The following is a 24,121-nucleotide window of genomic DNA, read 5'->3' as shown; positions in this document are numbered from 1 at the left end:
CACGGATGCTCTTTTTTCAGCTACGCCCTGCTTCACGTTCACACAGTTCCATTCACACCTGGGAGCTGCCCAGTACAACCACAGTCGGGGTTAAGTGCCTTGCTCAAGGGCACTTCAGCGGTTGGTGTTAAGGGTATGGGAGAGAGTTATTCATTCACTTCCCCAGCCCAGATTTTTCCTACTTTTAGGCCACCGCTGCCTTAAATCCTTAATGGGATAGGTCTACATCTAACTGTTTTAGATTAATGGGATAGGCCTACATCTAACTGTTTTAGATTAATGGAATATGCCTACATCTAACTGTTTTAGATTAATGGGATAGGTCTACATCTAACTGTTTTAGATTAATGGGATAGGCCTACATCTAACTGTTTTAGATTAATGGAATATGCCTACATCTAACTGTTTTAGATTAATGGGATAGGTCTACATCTAACTGTTTTAGATTAATGGGATAGGCCTACATCTAACTGTTTTAGATTAATGGGATAGGTCTACATCTAACTGTTTTAGATTAATGGAATAGGTCTAAATCTATCGTTGTTTTAGATTAATGGGATAGGTCTACATCTAACTGTTTTAGATTAATGGGATAAGCCTACATCTAACTGTTTTAGATTAATGGGATAGGCCTACATCTAACTGTTTTAGATTAATGGAATATGCCTACATCTAACTGTTTTAGATTAATGGAATTGGTCTACATCTATTGTTGTTTTAGATTAATGGGATAGGCCTACATCTAACTGTTTTAGATTAATGGGATAGGCCTACATCTAACTGTTTTAGATTAATGGAATAGGCCTACATCTAACTGTTTTAGATTAATGGGATAGGCCTACATCTAACTGTTTTAGATTAATGGAATTGGTCTACATCTATTGTTGTTTTAGATTAATGGGATAGGTCTACATCTAACTGTTTTAGATTAATGGAATAGGTCTAAATCTATCGTTGTTTTAGATTAATGGGATAGGTCTACATCTAACTGTTTTAGATTAATGGGATAGGCCTACATCTAACTGTTTTAGATTAATGGGATAGGCCTACATCTAACTGTTTTAGATTAATGGAATATGCCTACATCTAACTGTTTTAGATTAATGGAATTGGTCTACATCTATTGTTGTTTTAGATTAATGGGATAGGCCTACATCTAACTGTTTTAGATTAATGGGATAGGCCTACATCTAACTGTTTTAGATTAATGGAATAGGCCTACATCTAACTGTTTTAGATTAATGGGATAGGCCTACATCTAACTGTTTTAGATTAATGGAATTGGTCTACATCTATTGTTGTTTTAGATTAATGGGATAGGTCTACATCTAACTGTTTTAGATTAATGGAATAGGCCTACATCTATTGTTGTTTTAGATTAATGGGATAGGCCTACATCTAACTGTTTTAGATTAATGGGATAGGCCTACATCTAACTGTTTTAGATTAATGGGATAGGCCTACATCTAACTGTTTTAGATTAATGGGATAGGCCTACATCTAACTGTTTTAGATTAATGGGATAGGCCTACCACTATTGTTGTTTTAGATGAATGGGATAGGCCTACATCTATTGTTGTTTTAGATTAATGGGAGGCCTACATCTAACTGTTTTAGATGAATGGGATATGCCTACATCTATTGTTGTTTTAGATTAATGGGATAGGCCTACATCTAACTGTTTTAGATTAATGGAATATGCCTACATCTAACTGTTTTAGATTAATGGAATTGGTCTACATCTATTGTTGTTTTAGATTAATGGGATAGGCCTACATCTAACTGTTTTAGATTAATGGGATAGGCCTACATCTAACTGTTTTAGATTAATGGAATAGGCCTACATCTAACTGTTTTAGATTAATGGGATAGGCCTACATCTAACTGTTTTAGATTAATGGAATTGGTCTACATCTATTGTTGTTTTAGATTAATGGGATAGGTCTACATCTAACTGTTTTAGATTAATGGAATAGGCCTACATCTATTGTTGTTTTAGATTAATGGGATAGGCCTACATCTAACTGTTTTAGATTAATGGGATAGGCCTACATCTAACTGTTTTAGATTAATGGGATAGGCCTACATCTAACTGTTTTAGATTAATGGGATAGGCCTACATCTAACTGTTTTAGATTAATGGGATAGGCCTACCACTATTGTTGTTTTAGATGAATGGGATAGGCCTACATCTATTGTTGTTTTAGATTAATGGGAGGCCTACATCTAACTGTTTTAGATGAATGGGATATGCCTACATCTATTGTTGTTTTAGATTAATGGGATAGGCCTACATCTAACTGTTTTAGATTAATGGGATAGGCCTAGGGCTGGGCGATATGGCCTAAATATGATATCACGATATTTTCTGACCTTTCGGCGATACACGATACACATCACGATGTTTTTCCTTTTTTCCCCAAACAATTCATTATGAGGCTTACCAAGACAGTATTTGAGTTTGCAAGCGAACATTAAAGACAAAAGACTCATGCATTTAGCATTTTTATATTATATATTAGATTTAGATGATTGGATTCTTAGATTATATATTTAGCATTTTAGCCTTTCGTTTTTTTATATTACAGTATATATTAGATTAGATTTAGATTATTAGATTACATATTGTAACTATTTATTTATTTACATGTATGTATACATTTATTATTTGAACGGATTAAGGCTATATCTGTACTTGATGTTTGTTTGTTGTGTTGCATACTTGAAATAAACTTCAATCAAATCAAACCCCCCTCTTAAAAACAAAAACCTGTGTTTAACCTAGCCATCTATAAAACATCATGCTAAAACTGTGAAACAAATGTCCTACTCCCCTAAAGAAAGAAATACATAGCAAACATGACTCAGTTATCCAATAGTGCTGCTGCTTTTTATTTTGTTAAAATCTTTTAGTTAAGACTAAAAGACTACAATATATATGACTACAAGGGCCAGAAGCCGACTTCATGACGGCTTCCTGTCCTCGCATTCCATTTCCGGTTTTCCGGTTAACGTTACATTTTCAACAACAGATTGCTGCTAATTAAACACTTCATGAAAACGGAGTAACGTTAACGTTATGTCGAGTTCAAACGTGTAGTGTAGTATGAACTCCACATAACGTTAACATTACTCCGTGTCCACTGTTGCTGCCACTGTTGCGTCGCAGATGGATGGTACACTCTGTTAGCTCCGTAGCTAATCCGCTCATAGACTAACTTATCAATAGCAGTACCATTAACGTCGGAGCTTACTCCTGGGTTTCAGGGGGCATCCCTAGCACCGAGCCACCGCCTCTCTGTCTCTGGCTAGGTGTGTGCGCTTGCGTGCGTGTATGTGCGTGTAAATGACGTAATTTGGGCAAGTGTGTGTGTGACTGACTTTTTTTTTCTGTGAGAGGGAGAGGAAAGCATTTAGCACTGCGCTTGTAAGTCTCATCTCAGCCGCGGCGGCCTCTAACACGAGGGCAAAACATCACGATATCCACGATACGTTTAAAAAGTGTATTGTTAATGAACTGTACCCGATATTTATAAAATATCGTCATATCGCCCAGCCCTAGATAGGCCTACATCTAACTGTTTTAGATGAATGGGATAGGTCTACATCTAACTGTTTTAGATGAATGGGATAGGCCTACATCTAACTGTTTTAGATTAATGGGATAGGTCTACATCTAACGGTTTTAGATGAATGGGATAGGTCTACATCCAACTGTTTTAGATTAATGGGATCATAAGCCTACATCTAACTGTTTTAGATTAATGGGATAGGCCTACGTACATCTAACTGTTTTAGATTAATGGGATAGGTCTACATCTAACTGTTTTAGATGAATGGGATAGGCCTACATCTAACTGTTTTAGATGAATGGGATAGGCCTACATCTAACTGTTTTAGATTAATGGGATAGGCCTACATCCAACTGTTTTAGATGAATGGGATAGGTCTACATCTATTGTTGTTTTAGATGAATGGGATAGGCCTACATCTAACTGTTTTAGATGAATGGGATAGGCCTACATCTAACTGTTTTAGATGAATGGGATAGGCCTACATCTAACTGTTTTAGATTAATGGGATAGGCCTACATCTCCTACATGTAACTATGTATAATCATTCTTACCCTGATGACCTGGTCGACCTTCAGGTCCTCTAGGGATGGATACAGGGACATCCTGCAGAGAGAAACACAGTGTATTGAATGACTTGTTTACATGCATAGTATTCTCCCACATGTCTTACCAGCTAACGTGGCTCATTGACCACCGGTTGTAATTTATTTAGAATAATAACAATCACCTGCTAAGTGAATCCCCTGTTGTTTGCTGACCATGATGTCTGCTATGGAAACTATGAATACAGATGAAAAACAAACAGCATCTATGCCTATAGACTCTGTCAGGAGGGGAGCAAAGGTAAAGGAACTAACTATGCTCTATTTGATGGCAATAACGTTCGACCCGAGAGATATAATGATGACAAAAATAACGGACACATTTTTCACCAATAATATTTTCAACAGCTTTGCCTTTGACAGAGGCTGGTGTGAGCTGGGTAGTGTAGTTTTAGGAAATTCCGATGTACATCGAAAGCCCTGGGTCTCTTCTCTCTTAGGACTACAATGTTTTCATGACGCGTTACTTCCTTGCGTCTAATTCATCCGATTACCGCAGAGATATTTATTACATTTAACTCACATTTCGCTAATAACACTTAAAATCATTGGTAAACAAACATATACACTTTGACTGCCGTTTTGATATGGTTAGGGTCTTTACTCTCTTTACATTTTACTCTCTTTACATCATCTTTCCCCCCCCCTCCTTTTTTCTGATTTTTCTCCCATCCCACTGTTAGTCGTTATGCCAATTCCCAACCCCCTTCCTGGTTGTTGCGCACCCCCCCCCCCCCCCCTACTGTTGGTCCGGGAGGCCGAAGACTGCCACATGCTTTCCTCCGATGCATGTGCAGCCTGCCGGCAGCCAGCCTGGCAGCGCAGGCTCTCACTGGGAGAGTGTAACGTGTGGAAGGTCACACTACCTCCCTCCAGATCCTTCCCTCGCTGAGCAGGCGCCCCGACCGAACTGTAGGAGTCGCTGTCCACAACGCCCAGGACCCACCCACCAGCTTTCCCACCCTTAATACTGCCAATTGTGTTAGTATGAGCGACCAGCCAAGCTGGTAGCAACGCAGAGAACTGGGCTCGAACCCAGCGTCTCCAGCGTTGGTGGCGAGCGCCTTGCCCACTACACCACCTAGCCGCCCCCCCCTACTCTCTTTACATTTGAAAAAGAAAGGCAACATTATTTAATACGGACTGTATTGATCTATTTATGATGTGATATGAATTTCGTACCGGTACCGGGCCGCTCGGCCTTAAGGGGTTAACATAATCTTTAGAGGTCAATGGATCGAGGGTCGAACGCTCCCAAGCACTGGAACACACAAACGTCATGTAGAATGCATACTTTTACTTTAGATACTTAAGTACATTCAATAGAAAATACTTTTACTTAAGTAGTAAAGCCTTACTTTTACCTGAGTACTCATTTATCTGGGTATTTCTACTTTTACTTAAGTAAAGGAACTGTGTACTTCTTCCACCACTGTGTAGGAAGGTGCAGAAGTGCTCATTCACTTCAGTGGAGGAAAAGAAATCGATTGAATCATGAATTCAATCCAATTTCTTATGTGATTTCTTTCTTTGAGACCTATTAAAAAAGGTCCCATGCATTATAAATCGCCTTTTCCAGTGTTTAGCATTGTATAATTTGTATCCTAGCAATTGGGGATTATATCAATGTGGTCTGTGTCGTTAATTATCATATTGACTCATCATATAATCGGTATGACGGTATCGGTCGAGAATTTTCATATCGGTGCATCCCTTAGATGATGAAACACTGACAACACCCTCCTCTGCTGAACCACCGACAGCCCATTGCGAAACAAGGTCACAAGACGTGTTGAATTTGGTCACAGACTGTGGAACAGGAAAAGGAAGTGATTTTCAACACTGCATGACCCACAGAGATTATGACTAAGTCGATGTTCACTCCCACACACAAACATAGAAAGGCACAGTAACACACCAATAGCAAACAGTCGTCAGCACTCACAGATAAGGTAATACCGTGTGTGTATACTGTACCTTGTGTATACTGATTACTTTTACTCTTACCAGGGTTCGAAATTAACGGGGGCTTGGGGCATAATGCCCTTGAAAATGGACAAAATGCCCTCGAAAATCAGTTAAGGGGGGCACTTAATGCCCCCGACAGTTTACTAATTATATATATATATTTATCCGGTAATGGAGCGTCTGTGTATCGTACGGTTCAGATGACGCGCAAATAAAAAAAATCATTTGGCGGAGCCGGTGTTCTGCACTGGCTGCAGGCAGCAGCAGCACTGCAGCCAGGTGCTAGTCAGTTTGTGTAAAAATGGCACGCACAATATAAATCAATCTTCATTACGACTTTAAAAACATAGCCATTAACATTACATAGGCCTACACACATCTTGCCATAGCGTTAGCAGTTTGTAAACACAACGCACGTTTTAACTATGGTAGCCCGACGCAGCCCGCAAGCTAATACTGTACAGTCAATGAAATGTCACCGTAGCTACTAGCTACTGTAGCAGAGGAGGAAATGGGAGTCTGAGAGGCGGGGTGTTTAAAGACAATGATAGGCGTTTATTCAACATCCAAGAAGGCTAACATACAACTGTGTTTTACTAACTCCAACCGGGACTATTGCCGCTTTCGCGCTGCTTGTTGATGTTATGAACTCCTCCTAACGTGACCGGAGCTGAAGGTGCCACACGCTAAAATGTCCGTGGGGACCCGGCGCCAACCCATAGATAGTTCCAACTCACCGAATTACGTAATCCACCACAGTTGCACTCAATATTTAAATAATGTTAGTCTAAATAAATGTAGACAGAAAGAAACATAATAATTTCAAGCAGAAAACGAATCTTTCCATTAAGAACTGACAATCAGGGAATTTAAACATGGTTGACATTGTTTTTGTGTGTTTATATTAATTAAAGAAAGGAAAGTCTAGTGCTGGCTGAGCATATTGTTTGTTTGCACTAAGTTAATACTTTGACAAATGTAGCCTATATTTTTCAGTCAGTTCGGTCTTTGTGTGCCAAACATTATTTAAGGCTGTAAACACTGTAAACCTTTTATTTTATTTTTAATAAATGAGAAGCATGTTTAGATTTGAGTGTTACATTTTTTTTTTATAAAAATTAACATATATCGAACTGAAAACCGTGACCCCAAAATCGTGATACGAACCAAACCGTCCATTTTGTGAACCGTCCCACCCCTACCGTTTATCATAAAAATTCAGTGCCCCCGAAATACAAAAAAAGCCCCCGAAAATCAATTAAGGGGGGCAAAAAAAGTACTTGAATTTTTTTTTTTTTTTCTAACCCTGACTCTTACTCATAGTATACACATTCAGATTCAAATTCTTTCTTGCCTATATTTATTGCAACGTATAATATAACTGATGGGCAGTAAATAGTAATCTAATTTGTTACTTTTTACAAGCCAGTAATCTGATTACAGTTACTTAGTGGTTGTGCGTTACTATTTAGTTACTATCTCATAATGCTGATGATAAGAGAGCCAGGTGTACAGTCAGCTAGACCGGAGTATGGCCTGATGGCTGATGACGTCTCATGATGACCTGTCTGAGCAGCCAATCATGATTTATGACATTATGCAATTTCAATAAAGCATTATTAAATAAGAAAACGGTTGTCATTCTTATGTTGTGGCAGCAGCAGGGGGGGGGGGGGGGGGGGGCGACGACTTCGTAACCTAGTTACTTTCAAAGTAACAGATAATAAAGTAATCAGTAAAGTAACTACATTACCTTTTAAAAGAGTAATCAGTAATCAGATTATTTTTACAAGTAATCTGTGGCATGAGCATCACTGCCAGTGCTGATGGGGCATACAGACCCTCATCTGCACCTTTGTTTTTAATTATATTGTTTACACACCATTATTTCTATATTCAGATATAATTTTATTACCTATGTTTATGTCTTTCTACCATTACCCTGCCCATACCTGTACCTCCCCTCCCCCATGCTGCTATGCAAATTTCCCCATGGGATCAATAAAGGAATATCTTACCTTATCTCAACACGCAGAACAAAACCACCGGAAAAACCACACTGAGCGAGAGGCGGATAACAGACTCATTCCTCCTACACACATGCAAAGAGCCCTAACCTACTGCAGTACACACTACTACACATGCCTACCTACTGCAGTACACACTACTACACATGCAAAGAGCCCTAAACTACTGCAGTACACACTACTACACATGCAAAGAGCCCTAACCTACTGCAGTACACACTACTACACAAGTTCAAGTTCAAGTTCTTTAATAGTTGTCATACAGAAGTACAGAATACTTTCATACAAAATGCTTCTTACTGTTACGCTCCAGAGACTGTGCTAGACAAGATAGTATCAAATAACATAATAACATAATATAGCATGAATTTAGAAGAAGAAAATGAGGTCACAGTGTTCGGTATAGATATATGTACAATGTTCTGAGTTACCATATAATATACAATACACAATACTATGCAGTGTACTAATGTACAGTACTATCTAGTGCAAAGCAGAAATGGGATGAGGTACAATTTTAGGTACAATTTACAGTAAGGTGTACGAGTTGTAGTGCAATCCTTCATCCATAAATATAAAGTGTGGGGAGTGGGTGCTACAGTGTGTTTGTTTAAAGTGGGTGTGTGCTATAAAGTGTGTGGAGTGGGTGCTACAGTGTGTTTGTTTAAAGTGAGTGTGTGCGTGTGGATGTGTGTGCTATGTGCGTTTGGTGGTTGTTGTTGTGTAGTGTTCATTCATTGTTCGTTTAGCAGCCTGATGGCCTGGGGATAGAAGCTACTTCTGAGTCTTTCTGTGCTCGCCTTGAGACTCCGGTATCGCTTGCCTGACCGCAGCAGTTCAAAGAGGCAGTTGTTCGGGTGACTGGAGTCTTTAATGATTCTCTTAGCCTTGCCCTTGCAACGCTTGTAGTAAATGTTCTGGAGGGTGGGGAGCCCCCCTCCAATTGTGCGTTCGGCTGAACGTGTCACTCTTTGTAGTCTGCTTCGGTCTTTTGCAGTGCTATTCCCAAACCAGGAGGTGATGTTGCCGGTCAAGATGCTCTCTATTGTACATGAGTAGAAGTTCTTAAGGATCTTCTGGCTGACTTGGAACTTCCTTAGGCGCCTGAGGAAGTAGAGGCGTTGTCGTGCCTTCTTCACTGCACGGTGGTGTAGTGGTTAACACTGTCGCCTCACAGCAAGAAGGTCCAGGGTTCGAATCCCGCTTGGGGACCAGGTTTCCATGATGCCAGTTACCCAGGTGGGGTATCTCCCAGGCCTTTCTGTGTGGAGTTTGCATGTTCTCCCCGTGCTCGCAAGGGTTTCCCCCCCCGATAAGATAAACCCAATGGAAAAACATGCACAACAACAAGATCGCTAACGCTGTGGCGTCCTTGACGAAGACGGACAGGAGCACTTGGATTGGTCCCCTGGCGCGGCTCACGTGGCACCTGTCTGCTCCCGGCTGCCCTTGGGGGGGAAGGACGACGGGATGGGTTAATCGCAGATACGCATTGTATGCATGGTTCGCATGTGTGCCAAATGGTGACCTCGGAGCAGGTCCTAAATTATTATTATTATTATTATTATTACACTGTTAATGTGTGTGGTCCATGTCAAGTCCTCGGATATGTAGGCTCCGAGGTACTTGAAGCTGTTGACTCTCTCAACCGGTGCCCCGTCGATGCTGAGGGGGCTGTAGTCCTTGACCCCCGACCTCCTGAAGTCCACAATCATCTCCTTTGTTTTGCTGACGTTCAGGGAGAGGCTGTTTTCCTGGCACCATCCCGCCAGGACCTTGACCTCTTCCAGGTAGGCCCTCTCGTCGTTGGCAGAGATCAGGCCCACCACCACTGTGTCGTCAGCAAATTTGACGATTGTATTGCTACTCCGCTGAGCCACACAGTCGTGTGTGTACAGGGAGTAGAGGAGGGGACTCAGAACACAGCCCTGGGGGGCCCCTATGTTGAGGGTGATGGATGAGGAGGTGCAGTTGCCTGCTCTCACCACCTGGGGTCTGCCAGTCAGGAAGTCCAAGACCCACTGGCAGAGGTCATAGCCCAAGCCCAGGTCCCTGAGCTTGGCTATGAGTATGGAGGGGACTATGGTATTGAATGCCGAGCTGTAGTCGATGAATAGCATTCTCACATAGTTCCCCTGCCTCTTGTCCAGGTGTGATGCTGCTGTGTGCAGCACATGGGATATGGCGTCCTCCGTGGACCTGTTGGGGCGGTATGCAAATTGCAGGGGGTCCATGTTGATGGGGAGGGAGGAGCAGATGTAGCCCTTTACTAGCTTCTCAAAGCACTTCATGGCTATGGAGGTGAGAGCTACAGGGCGGTAGTCGTTGAGGCAAGCAGGCTTGGATTTTTTGGGTACAGGGATAATAGTGGACTTCTTCAGGCAGGTGGGGATGACAGCCTGTTCTAAGGACAGGTTAAATATGTCAGTGAATACTGGGGCCAGTTGGTCGGCACAGACTTTTAGGACGCGGCCGGGGATGCCGTCCGGACCTGCTGCCTTCCTGATATTCACTTTTTTAAAGGTCCGCCTCACCTCATGCTCTGTTACCCTGAACACTGCGCCTCCATCAGCAGCCGACCCCCCCCCCCCCCATTGCCGAGGCTTGTGAGCTGGTGTTGTTATTACCAGCATCAAACCTCGCATAGAAGGTATTGAGGTCGTTTGCTAAGGAGATGTCACTGTTCAGTTTGAGGGAGGCGCCTTTGTAGTCTGTCATCGTTTTGAGCCCCTGCCACATAGCTCTAGAGTCAGCTTGTTCAAACTGGAGTTCAATTTTATCCCTGTAGCGCCGTTTGGCCTCTGACACTGTCCTCCTTACGTTGTGTCGCGCCACCTTGTGGTCATTCATGTTGCCTGCCACTAGGCCGTCATTGTATGCTTTGGTGCGCTCTCTCAGAGCTTCACGGACGGATTTGTCTACCCAGGGTTTTTGATTTGGGTAAACTTTCATTTTGGTAGTGGGGATTGTTTCTTTCACCCTAGTACAAACATAGTCCAGCACTGTCTCCGTGTAGACATTAATATTATCTGTGTCGCGGAACACATTCCAGACGTACACATGCAAAGAGCCCTAACCTACTGCAGTACACACTACTACACGTGCAAAGAGCCCTAAACTACTGCAGTACACACTACTACACATGCAAAGAGCCCTAAACTACTGCAGTACACACTACTACACATGCAAAGAGCCCTAACCTACTGCAGTACACACTACTACACGTGCAAAGAGCCCTAAACTACTGCAGTACACACTACTACACATGCAAAGAGCCCTAAACTACTGCAGTACACACTACTACACATGCAAAGAGCCCTAACCTACTGCAGTACACACTACTACACATGCAAAGAGCCCTAAACTACTGCAGTACACACTACTACACACATGCAAAGAGCCCTAAACTACTGCAGTACACACTACTACACATGCAAAGAGCCCTAACCTACTGCAGTACACACTACTACACATGCAAAGAGCCCTAAACTACTGCAGTACACACTACTACACATGCAAAGAGCCCTAAACTACTGCAGTACACACTACTACACATGCAAAGAGCCCTAACCTACTGCAGTACACACTACTACACATGCAAAGAGCCCTAAACTCCTGCAGTACACACTACTACACATGCAAAGAGCCCTAAACTACTGCAGTACACACTACTACACATGCAAAGAGCCCTAACCTACTGCAGTACACACTACTACACATGCAAAGAGCCCTAAACTACTGCAGTACACACTACTACACATGCAAAGAGCCCTAAACTACTGCAGTACACACTACTACACATGTAAAGAGCCCTAAACTACTGCAGTACACACTACTACACATGCAAAGAGCCCTAAACTACTGCAGTACACACTACTACACACATGCAAAGAGCCCTAAACTACTGCAGTACACACTACTACACATGCAAAGAGCCCTAACCTACTGCAGTACACACTACTACACATGCAAAGAGCCCTAAACTACTGCAGTACACACTACTACACACATGCAAAGAGCCCTAACTTACTGCAGTACACACTACTACACGTGCAAAGAGCCCTAAACTACTGCAGTACACACTACTACACATGCAAAGAGCCCTAAACTACTGCAGTACACACTACTACACACGCAAAGAGCCCTAACTTACTGCAGTACACACTACTACACATGCAAAGAGCCCTAACTTACTGCAGTACACACTACTACACATGCAAAGAGCCCTAACTTACTGCAGTACACACTACTACACATGCAAAGAGCCCTAACTTACTGCAGTACACACTACTACACATGCAAAGAGCCCTAACTTACTGCAGTACACACTACTACACATGCAAAGAGCCCTAACTTACTGCAGTACACACTACTACACACGCAAAGAGCCCTAACTTACTGCAGTACACACTACTACACATGCAAAGAGCCCTAACTTACTGCAGTACACACTACTACACATGCAAAGAGCCCTAACCTACTGCAGTACACACTACTACACATGCAAAGAGCCCTAAACTACTGCAGTACACACTACTACACACGCAAAGAGCCCTAAACTACTGCAGTACACACTACTACACACTAGGGCTGGGCGGTATGGTCTAAAATGTATATCACGGTATAATTTGAAGCATAGACGGTAACGGTATATAATCACGGTATATTCATTTATCTTAAAATGTCTATATAAATGCTTCTGAAGGGGTAAAACACTGGTATGGCAGCTATTATATATTGACATTCTTTATTGGGAAAACCACATTGAGATACAGTATCTCGTTTTCGAGAGGGTCCCATTACTGTACTCTTGTATTACTAGGACATTTCACATAGTACAGAGGTATTTTAAGAACATTTATTGTGCAAAACTGCAATAGAAAAATGCAAAACCTTTTCTCAGGTTACTTCCATCTCTGAAAAACACTTTTTTCTTGAAATACAATAAAATCAAGCTGCAAAGTGAAAATTAAAACTACAGCAGGACAGGAGGTTTCTTTCCCTGAAACAACTCAAACACAATAAAACTCCAACATAACTTAACTTTAGTGTACATTAGGGGTGGGAATCACCAGTTTCATCACGATACGATACGATATCGATTCTTTGGACAACAATACGATAGTTTCCGATATCACAAAGTCTGCAACGATATGATACGATTCGATTCAGGTGTACAAGAGTTGTGATTTCCAAAAAACTTTACTTGAAGTTTAAAGCTCAATATATCAAAACGTGGCACTTTAGAGTGAACAGGAGGTCTATTTGTATTAAAAACAATAGATTGTTTTTTCATTTAAATGTCTGGAAGAGCTAAATAAATTTTTTTCAAATTATATTTTCGTTAACTGACGTCAACTTGTCAGCATGAAAATGACAGCCAAACATGGCACTGCAACTAAATACAATAGGCACATTTGTGAGTGTTACAAATATAACACGTTTTATACTTCTGTAGCACCAGTGCTATGTGCAAAAAAAGTTTACGTACAGCCCTGTACACACTATCCCACAACACACTGCAGTACACACTATCCCACTACACCCTGCTACACACTATCCCAGTACACAGTATCCCACTACACACTGCTACAGTACACACTATCCCGCACAACACACTGCTACACACTATCCCAGTACACACTATCCCACTACACACTGCTATCTTGCTATATCCATCTATTGCAGTTTTTTTTTTTTTTTGTAAAGTGTGTAAAGTGACCGTTGAGTGTGAGCGTGTGCAACATACTGTGTGTGTGTGACGTGTGTGTTCATGCTAAAATGTCTGTTAGTGTGTGAGCGTATACAGTATGTGTGTTGTGTGTGTGCTGTGCTCGTGTGCTTGTGTGTGGAGAGTTCAGTGTTCAAGACTCTTGATGGCCTCAGCTCTCTGTCCTCACTCAGTCCCAACAAACACACCATTGTGTGGTGCTGGAGCATAAACCCATGTTAGTTCCTTTTTAATACTGTGTATGTTATTTTAAGTCCTTCCCTCATTCAGGCTGGCTACGGTTATAATAACTGAGTAAGCTTAGGGGGAAATGATGTGTGTGTGTGTCTGTGTGTGTGTGTGTGTGCGTACGGCCCATGTACTGACATAACCAAATAATCCTAGAGTTAGTCCATAGTACAAGTAGTAGTGGCTTCACTTGGTAGTTCTTTGAAATGTATAGGTGGAGCAACTACATCATAACAGGTGGATGAGGCAACAGAAAAATTATGCCATTATGTGAAATACACCAGAGTTTCACTGTGAAATACACCAGAGATTCACTGTGAAATACACCATAGAGTTTCACTGTGAAATACACCAGAGATTCACTGTGAAATACACCAGAGATTCACTGTGAAATACACCAGAGATTCACTGTGAAATACACCAGAGATTCACTGTGAAATACACCATAGATTCACTGTGAAATACACCATAGATTCACTGTGAAATACACCAGTGTCACTGTGAAATACACCATAGTGTCACTGTGAAATACACCATAGTGTCACTGTGAAATGTACCCGTTTCACTGTGAAATACACCAGAGATTCACTCTGAAATACACCAGAGATTCACTCTGAAATACACCAGAGATTCACTCTGAAATACACCATAGATTCACTATGATACACCATAGTGTCACTGTGAAATACACCATAGATTCACTATAATACACCATAGTGTCACTGTGAAATACACCAGAGATTCACTCTAATACACCAGAGTGTCACTGTGAAATACACCAGAGATTCACTCTAATACACCAGAGTGTCACTGTGAAATACACCAGAGATTCACTCTAATACACCAGAGATTCACTCTGAAATACACCAGAGATTCACTCTGAAATACACCATAGATTCACTATAATACACCATAGTGTCACTGTGAAATACACCAGAGATTCACTCTAATACACCAGAGTGTCACTGTGAAATACACCTGAGATTCACTGTGAAATACACCAGAGATTCACTGTGAAATACACCAGAGATTCACTGTGAAATACACCAGAGATTCACTCTGATCACTTTAGAATAGTGTGAACACTGAGTGATACAGTGGATGCTTCACATTCTTGGGGCTCTCTTTGTACCTCCAACACTTTAGTGAACCAGGGAGGAGGAGGGACTGGGGAAACGTCAGTAAGCCTGAACTAATCGGTTAGATACATGAAGAATGTTCGCCCCCGTCGTGACTGTGATGCACGCCAACAAGGTTTGGCCGAGTGAATACACAGTCACTTCACTTGCTCCTCAATGGGAAACCAACCTAGATTTACCATGAAGGACTGGTTCTAACCGAACCGTTCGTTATACAAGTATCACAGATATACATTTCAAAAGGTACTCACAGTTGCACAAGGGTTTCGAACAGAGAAACGCTAGAGTTTGAAAGCTCTGCGTTGCTAATAAACATTTTAAATAATTTATATAAACTGGTCAACACTGCTCAAAACGGCGTTATTTCCGTATTTGGCTGCCTGGTGCGCCTGTGCTGTGATCACAGCGCATTGAGCATCAGGCACCCAATGCAGGAAATAAAGCTGTGTTGACCAGTTTATAAAAATTATTTAAAATGTTTATTAGCAACGCAGAGCTTTCAAACCCTAGCGTTTCTCTGTTCGAAACCCTCATGCAACTGTGAGTACCTTTGAAATGTATATCTGTGATACTTGTATAACGAACGGTTCGGTTAGAACCAGTCCTCCATGGTAAATCTAGGTTGGTTTCCCCATTGAGGAGCAAGTGAAGTGACTGTGTATTCACTCGGCCAAACCTTGTTGGCGTGCATCACAGTCACGAAAGGGGCCAGAAGAATGTGGTCCCCCGGGCAACGTATTCCGGTCTATTGACATGGCTGAGAAAGGAACAGAATTAGAGGAAGGGGAGGACAGGAGATCTGGGAAGTACTTTGAACTGGTCCGTTACATCTTTTCACTGTACACACAAGACTGGGGTCACAATAAATAAAATAGTCTCTCTGCATTATGGAGAGGCGTATTTCGTTTTAACCTTCAAAAAGGCTGTAAACTGGATTGCATACTGAAGATATGACACAATGGGGCCACGGCTTGGCTCAGAGATAATCATTTAAGGCTTAGCCTGCTGGCTGTGATTCAGGCTGGTCGGAATGAGATGAGAGTTCCCCATCATTGATTGATTGATAACTTTATTAACAGATTGCAGAATGGGTACGATACAGTACGGCTCAATACATTATTAGCCTATTCAGCTGTTCAGGATAAACGTTGTTCATAACCCCCCCACCCCCCCTACCAACCTCCTACCTACCAACCACCTCCAATGTACAGTTTCTTCGTCAAATGTATATTATACTCTCTTTTCTGGACTCTTCTTGTATCAAAAACAGTACTGTATTTGTAAATCTGGTATGTCATAAATGTATAGTAGATGTAGCAGTACTGTCTATCTGGATGTCATGTATGTCATATATGTTATGATGAATTGAAAATGGGGGACCCTGATGTAAACAAGACGAAAGTCTTTCTCTGGTCTGCATCCCTGCGTATTGAGCCGTACTGTACTGTACCCATGAATGAATGAATGAATGAAAACTTTATTTAACAGATTGCAGAATGGGTACAATACAGTACGGCTCAATACATACAATTGTTAAGGGGATGCAGACCTGAGAAAGACGTTTGTCTTGTTTCCATCAGGGTCCCCCATTTTCAATTCATATAGACATATATGACATACATGACATACAGATAGTCAGTACTGCTACATCTATACATTTATGACATACCAGATTTGCAAATACAGTACTGTTTGTGATACAGAAGGAGTCAAGAAAAGGGAGTATATACATTTGACGTAGAAACTGTACATTGGAGGAGGTTGGGTGGGGGGGGTTGGGTACATTGGGATATTGACAACCATACTGGGTAATTTACATTGGAGGTGGTTGGGGGGGGGGGGGCGGGGGGCACACTGTATAAACAAGTAACACTGTACATTGAGGGGGGGGGGGGAGGAGACACTGTACAAACAAACACAATTGTACATTGAACTATTGACAAAACCATACTAGGTAAATGACTGTACATTGGAGGGGGTTGGGTTAGGATATTTACAGGGGCCAGTGTTGAATTGCAGTCTCCCGTAGGTGTCCCTTGAGAGAGGTTTTGAAAGTGGGTAGTGATCCACATTCCTTTACAGCTTTGGGTAGGGCGTTCCACATTGATGTGGCATAATTGCGAAACGTGTTTAGTCCCTTATTTGAGCCGAATCTGGGTTTAACATGATTTGTGGAGCTCCCTCTGGTGTTGTGATCGTGGTATTCACTGACCTTTGGGAAGTATTTTGACATGTACATGGGTACCTTGGTCGTGTAGTGTATCTTGTAGACCAGGCCCATTGCAAGTTGTTGTACTCTGTCGTCTACTCTAAGCCATCCTAGGTTGTCAAAGTGGGCAGGGGTGAGGTGGGTTCTAGGAGTAAGGTCAAGCAGTAGTCTGACCAGTTTGTTTTGAGATGTTTGTAATTTTGTTTTTAGCGCCTTTGAGGTGCTTTGGTACCATGAGGTGCAAGCATAGTCGTAGTACCCCTGAATGAGTGCTCCTGCCAGAGTCTTCAGGGTGTTCTTGTTTACCAGAGAGGAGATCCGGTACAAGAATCGAGTTCGTTGGTTGACTTTTTTTATTACATTGGATGCCATTTTGTCACAGGAGAGATTAGCCTCTAGGATGGAACCCAGGTAGGTAATTTCATCTTTCCTTGTGACAATATTGTCACCCACTGTAACTGAGAAGCCGTCGGTCTTGCTGAGTTTGTTATTTGAACCGAAGAGAATGGACTCTGTTTTGCCCATGTGTAATGATAGTTTGTTATCAGCGAGCCATATGCAGATTCTGCCTAGTTCCGAGCTGAGGGTTTTTTCAACCTGTAACTTGTTCTTGTCAGAGACCAGCAGGGCTGAGTCGTCCGCAAACAGGAACAAGTTGCAGTCACAAGCTGACGACATGTCATTTGCATAAATTAGGAACAGTAGCGGTCCTAGTATGCTTCCTTGTGGAACACCACAGCTCACTGTGAGGGGGGGGGATAGGGTACCGTTTACCTCCACCATCTGTTCCCTCCCCTCAAGGTAGGATTGCATCCAGCTCACTGATAGACTATCAAAACCAATTGCTTTTAGCTTGTCAATCAGAATGGAGTGATTGACCGTGTCAAAGGCCTTTTGTAGGTCCAGCATGACCATGCCGCAGTATTTGCCTGCGTCCACCTCTTGTTTGATGTGGTCATTCAAATAGAGAAGGCATGTGTCAGTGGAGTGGGATGTTCTGAAGCCAGATTGGAATTCGTAGATTAGATTTTTTTCCGCTAGGTACTTTTCGACCTGTTCGTAGACTATTTTTTCCATGACTTTCGAGATGGAGGTGAGAATAGAAACAGGGCGGTAGTTGCCTGGGTCTAATTTGCTGCCCTTTTTGTGCAGAGGGGTCACCCTCGCAATTTTGAAGTCCTTGGGGACGTGTCCCTGTTTTATGGAGAGGTTTATTATGTGTGTGATGATTGGTGTGATGGCGGCTGCTGAGTCTCTGAGGAATTTGGAGGGGATGTTGTCATGGCCAGTGGCCTTGTTAGGTTGGAGGGCGCTCAGTTTATTGAGTACCTCATCTGTTGTTACCATTTCCAGCTTGAAGTCGTCCTTGCGGACCCCTAGGTTTTTGTAGTAAGCTACTATGTGTTCTACCCCATAAAGCCCTGAGTGGGAGGGTAGTTTGTTTACCAGTGTTGTGGCTATGTTTGTGAAGAAAATGTTTAAGTAATTGGCTACATCCAGCTTGTCTGTGATGAGCGTGTTGTCCGTTTTTATGTTTATGTTTGAGAATCTGGTTTTAAGTTTTTTACTGCATCCTAGTTGATTATTGAGTAATTTCCAAAGTTCACGTGGTTTGTTTTTGTTTTCCTCAGTTTTGTCATTGATGAAATTCTTTTTTGCAGTTTTGATCATGGAGTTTACGTCGTTTCTTAGTCTGTTTCTTTCTAGTTTGAGTTCAGTCACGTGGGCTTGGAGTTCACTGCTCGTGCTTTTAGTAAGCTTTGACTGACTTTTACGAAACTCAGCGCATTTTTTGTCTCTGGTTTTCATAGCGGCCAGTATTTCGGAGTGCATCCACGGCTCAGCGCGATTTTTTACCCTGGTGGTTCTTAGGGGGGCCATGTCGTTTAGTATTGCTGAGAATTTGGTTTTGAAACCAAGCCATGTTTCGTCAACCAGTGTACCATTGAGTTCATCTGACCAGTCCAGACTCTCCAGTTCAAGGTTGAAGGCCTCGCTAGAGTAGGTTTTGAGGTCTCTAGATGTGACTGTTTTGTGGCAGCCAGCCTTTTGTTTTAGTTTTTTTCGGGTACAGAATATCATATAATGATCACTTAACCCACATGCTATAACCCCTTTATTTGAGATCTTGGACTTGTCGGAGGTCAGAATGAGGTCAATGGTAGTCTGAGTTGATTCACATACACGTGTGGGTTGGGTGATTAGCTGGCTGAGGCCATGCAGATCACAAAACCTACTGAAGGCCTTGAAGACGGGTGCATCTTTTCGTTGCATATCCGTGTTCCAGTCTCCAATAAGAATTTTGTCTACATCCTCAACTCCAGCTAAACACCCATCCATTGTATCATAAAAGCCACTATGATCTGGCGGCCTGTAGACTGTGCCAACCAGTAGGGATTTCGCCCTTTCGAATAGGATTTCCACCCATACAGTTTCAATTGATTTATGATTCAGGTCATTTCTGTTGATGAATTTGGTGTCCTTGTGTATGTACATACAGACACCACCTCCATGTTTGTTCCTATCATTCCTGATTATTGAGTAGTTCTCAATCTCTATCTCTGGATCTTTTACAGAATCGTCGAGCTTAGTTTCTGAGAAGCACAGTATGTTTGCCTTACCATTTATGAATATTTGTTTGATTTCATCCAATTTGTTTTTTAAGCTGTTAATGTTAATGTGAAAAATGTTCAGTCCATTGGCGTTGGTTATTTCATTGATGTTGGCAGGTTCGAAGTATTGTCCGTTTGTGATCTGTTCCTCTGTGTTGTTGTGGGTGGCTGCCATCTGTTTTTATTTGTATACAACCCAGTCAGCTTGTGACTAACTTACACATGTCATCTACTAGTTATCTAACGTTGGTAACAATACTTCCAGTGAAACGTGAACATGTGATCACACTCTTCAATGAGTGGTAGATGAAACGTTAACTAATAACTAGCTGCTACTCTCGTCTTTGTTCCAAACCTCAGAGACACACAGACAACACCTCAGGAAAAGAAGCTAGCAACCGTTAGCCGCAGAGCGTTAGCTCGTTAGCTAAGAGAACGTTATCTAGAAGGAATATTGCTACAGTCTCACCTTGAATGCCTTGGTTGAATCCGCAAACAACGTTTAATAGTCCCCACAGAAATGTCCAACAGAACACACTTGTTTAATTCTTGTATTTCGCACCTCGTCTTCAACTGGACTGACGTCACTGATGCGAAGAAGGGGAACTCTGGCGGAGTCCGAGTCAGTGAACCACCGCTGCTTCCTGGTCGAGAAATCCAGCCTGTCAATCAACATGACGTACCAAGCCAAGCTCCTCCCACAATAACCCCCCCCCCCCAGTCAGTGATCACATGATGCACATTGCTCATGTTGAACCAAAATTACAAAGTCACAGTGAATTTATAGATTTCCCATTGTTTGTCACTGTGTCTCAGCCAGAGCCGTATAATGAGAGTTGCGACACGCTTTGATCTCGCCGCCAGGCGATCACGTGGTTCACGTAGCTCCCTTAGTTCCACTTTGTTTTTGCACTGAGCTCTGTCTGATTGATTGATTGAACATTGTATTAACATATTGCAGAATGGGTACAGTACAGTACAGCTCAAATGCTCAATACATACAATTGTTAAGGGGATGCAGACCAGAGAAAGACTTTCGTCTTGTTTACATCAGGGTCCCCCATTTTCAATTCATCATAACATATATGACATACATGACATACAGATAGACAGTACTGCTACATCTATACATTTATGACATACCAGATTTGCAAATACAGTACTGTTTGTGATACGAAAAGAGTCCAGAAAAGAGAGTATATACATTGACGTAAAAACTGTACATTGGAGGTGGTTGGGTGGGTGGGGGGGGGGGGGAGGTTGGGTAGGAGGGGTGGGTGGGGGACACTGTACAACTGAACAAGCAAAACTGTACATTGGAATATTGACAAGACCATACTTGGTAATTTACTGTACATTGGGGGGGGGGGGGGGGGTTGTGTTAGGACATTTACAGGGGCCAGTTTCGAATTGCAGTCTCCCGTAGGTGTTTTCTGAGAGTGTTTTTGAACGTCGACTTGATTTCAGCGGGACAGAGCGGCATAACTACTACTGTTACAGCAATTTTTGGTACTTATTAAGACAATGTGCATTGATCACTGTTGCGTTATATCATTTACTGCTACTTTAATATTTACATTATATTACTTTATATCACTAGGCGATGACGGCAATTTCAAACGTTACTATAGCTACTGATGACTATTCTTTTACATTAGCCATATCACGGCAGTTGTTAAACACTCAAGCATAATTGTATTAATCAGCCCACATTACAGTTATATGTTGACAACACTTTATATTCAATATATATAATAGCATTTCAGGGGAGTGGCAGATAGACAGCATTAGTCAGTTTTTCTGTTGTCTGTGGACTGTCCCATAACCTAGGATAAGTTACAAAAAATATGAATGCATAGGCTAACGTTACATACTGTAACATTTATGTATGCATTCATATTTGTCTTGTGCTTCTATGGTCATAAATACACACATCTTAATGCTATCTATAAGACATTCATACATGCACAAAGTGAATATGGAAATGCAGTGAATATCATACCTCAAGCTGTTTACTCTGCATTTCTTAGCATTTACATTTCATACTGTAACCATTGATGTATTATAAAAGCTCTTATAATACATCCATGACTAACTTAAACGCTGTTCACACTGTATATATCTTAGCGTATTCATACTACTTTTTTCATACTGTTCATTCTGTTAATAATGTTCATACTGTATATCTTAGCACATTCATATACCTACCTTTACCGTTTATTCTATTTATATATCATACATAATAATATTATGCAAGTAAAATTACACTGCACTGCACCGCTTCTTTTGCACTTCTGGTTCAATGCTAAACTGGATTAAATGTCTTTCGCTGTTTCAGTACTTGTAGTCTGTGCAAATGACAATACAGTTGAATCTAATCTAATCTAAATATCAATCATGCCAGAAACTACTCAATTAAGCCAAGAAAGAAGTTTGGTCAACAGTAGAAAAAAATACAAGGCAAGCAATTGCATTCCACAAATTTTTTATTATTATAGGCCTATAATATGTCCAGGTAGAGGTCCAGTCTTCCACTCCTGTTGTTGGTAGTGCTAGATTCGGGCCTTGCTGTCACGACTGCTGCTCACAAACCTCAGACTGGACACACGCACACACGTCATTATAGTGGTAATTTATACTAGAAAACAAAACAGGGAGATAGAGAGTTATGGAGTTGCTCATGCACTCTACAACAACACACATCTTGTATCTCTTCTCATCTCTAATATTTCATTCCACAGCATGCAAGCATCCTGCTTCAAGAGGTGTATGATTGTGTATGTGAGAATAAAACTCGATTTGATTTCAATATTTTAGAGGGTTTAGAGTTCACCCACCAGTTTTTGCTGTGGGAAACTTGGTATTTTAGTATACATATTTTGCTTGCATCTAACTTTTATAGATGGCGTCGTTAGCCCTGGGCTTCCGGGGCTTTAGCCCCGGATGTTTTTCTCCTAGCCCCGGACATAAAAAAATAAAAATAAAAAAATTGTTTAATTTTTTTTTTTTTTTTTTTTTTTAATTTTTTTGTCAGCATCCCCATTGTCTGTGCTGAATGTTTGTTAGTGTTTGGTATTTTTTGTTGGTTTTTAGTACTTTTAAACATCCATTTTTAGTAAGTAGTTTTCATTTGATCCTATAATTTTTTTTCATTCACTGATTTGTGGACTTTTTTTTTAGTGTCCTGAAAGGCACCTTATAAATCAAATGCATTATTATTATTATTATTATTATTATTATTATTATTATTATTATTATTATTATTATTATTATTATTATAATAATAATAATAATAATAATAATAATAATAATAATAATAATAATAATAATAATTATTATTATTATTATTATTATAATTATAATTATTATTATAATTATTATTATATTATTATTATTATTATTATTATTATTATTATTATTATTATTATTATTATTATTATTATTATTATTATTATTATTATTATTATTATTATTATTATTATTATTATTATTATTATTATTATTATCATCCAGGAGGGAAAAGACACTTAGTAGGATAGTAGGGACTGCATCTCTGCCTGTCCTGACCAGGGCCCTGTTTCTTGTACCTGGATAACTGAGTTAGCCGGATAACTTTAACTGGATAACTGAGTTAGCCGGACTTTCCGGTTCCATGTACGTGGATTTTCCAAATCACCATGACAACAGATCCAAAAGTTTGAGCCTGGTCGAAAGCAGAGTTCAAGTTCAAGTTAGCCGGATCACGCAGAGCCACGCCCCCGCAAAGAAAGTGACAGCTCGTTTCCTGAAACTATTCCCACAGTCTACGATCTGCATTATACCATTCTGAATTACGTTTTTGTGCTCCATTCTTCCAGAGGGGGCTTTTGAAATGTAAAATAGACCCAAAATGCTGATACTAAATTCACTTTGTCCTAAATAATGCACGTTATATATACCGTGGCGACGGTGGCGCTCGCTCGTGCGATGTACACATTATGTGGTTTTTTTTAATTGTAACTGGGTTTAAGATGTCTGATGAGATGCGCTG

The 24,121-nt window shown here is 41.0% G+C and overlaps 1 protein-coding gene across 2 annotated transcripts in view; it reads right to left on the bottom strand.

The window, feature by feature from the left end:
* Positions 1–20,743, bottom strand: part of sdcbp2 (syndecan binding protein (syntenin) 2) — a 56,626-nt gene extending 35,883 nt beyond the window's left edge. For both annotated transcript variants that reach the window (XM_084334160.1, XM_084334161.1), the window contains exons 1-2: positions 20,561–20,743; positions 4,127–4,178 (exon numbers count right to left, since the gene is read on the bottom strand). In XM_084334160.1, the coding sequence (XP_084190286.1) occupies positions 4,127–4,177 (51 nt within the window). In that variant the 5' untranslated portion in view covers position 4,178; positions 20,561–20,743. The remainder of the gene's footprint in view (positions 1–4,126; positions 4,179–20,560) is intronic.
* Positions 20,744–24,121: the final 3,378 nt, after the last annotated feature.

This window comes from Notolepis coatsorum (genome assembly GCF_963971535.1).
Source record: "Notolepis coatsorum genome assembly, chromosome: 17".
NCBI lineage: Eukaryota > Metazoa > Chordata > Actinopteri > Aulopiformes > Paralepididae > Notolepis > Notolepis coatsorum.
This window is presented reverse-complemented; position numbering and strand designations above follow the sequence as displayed.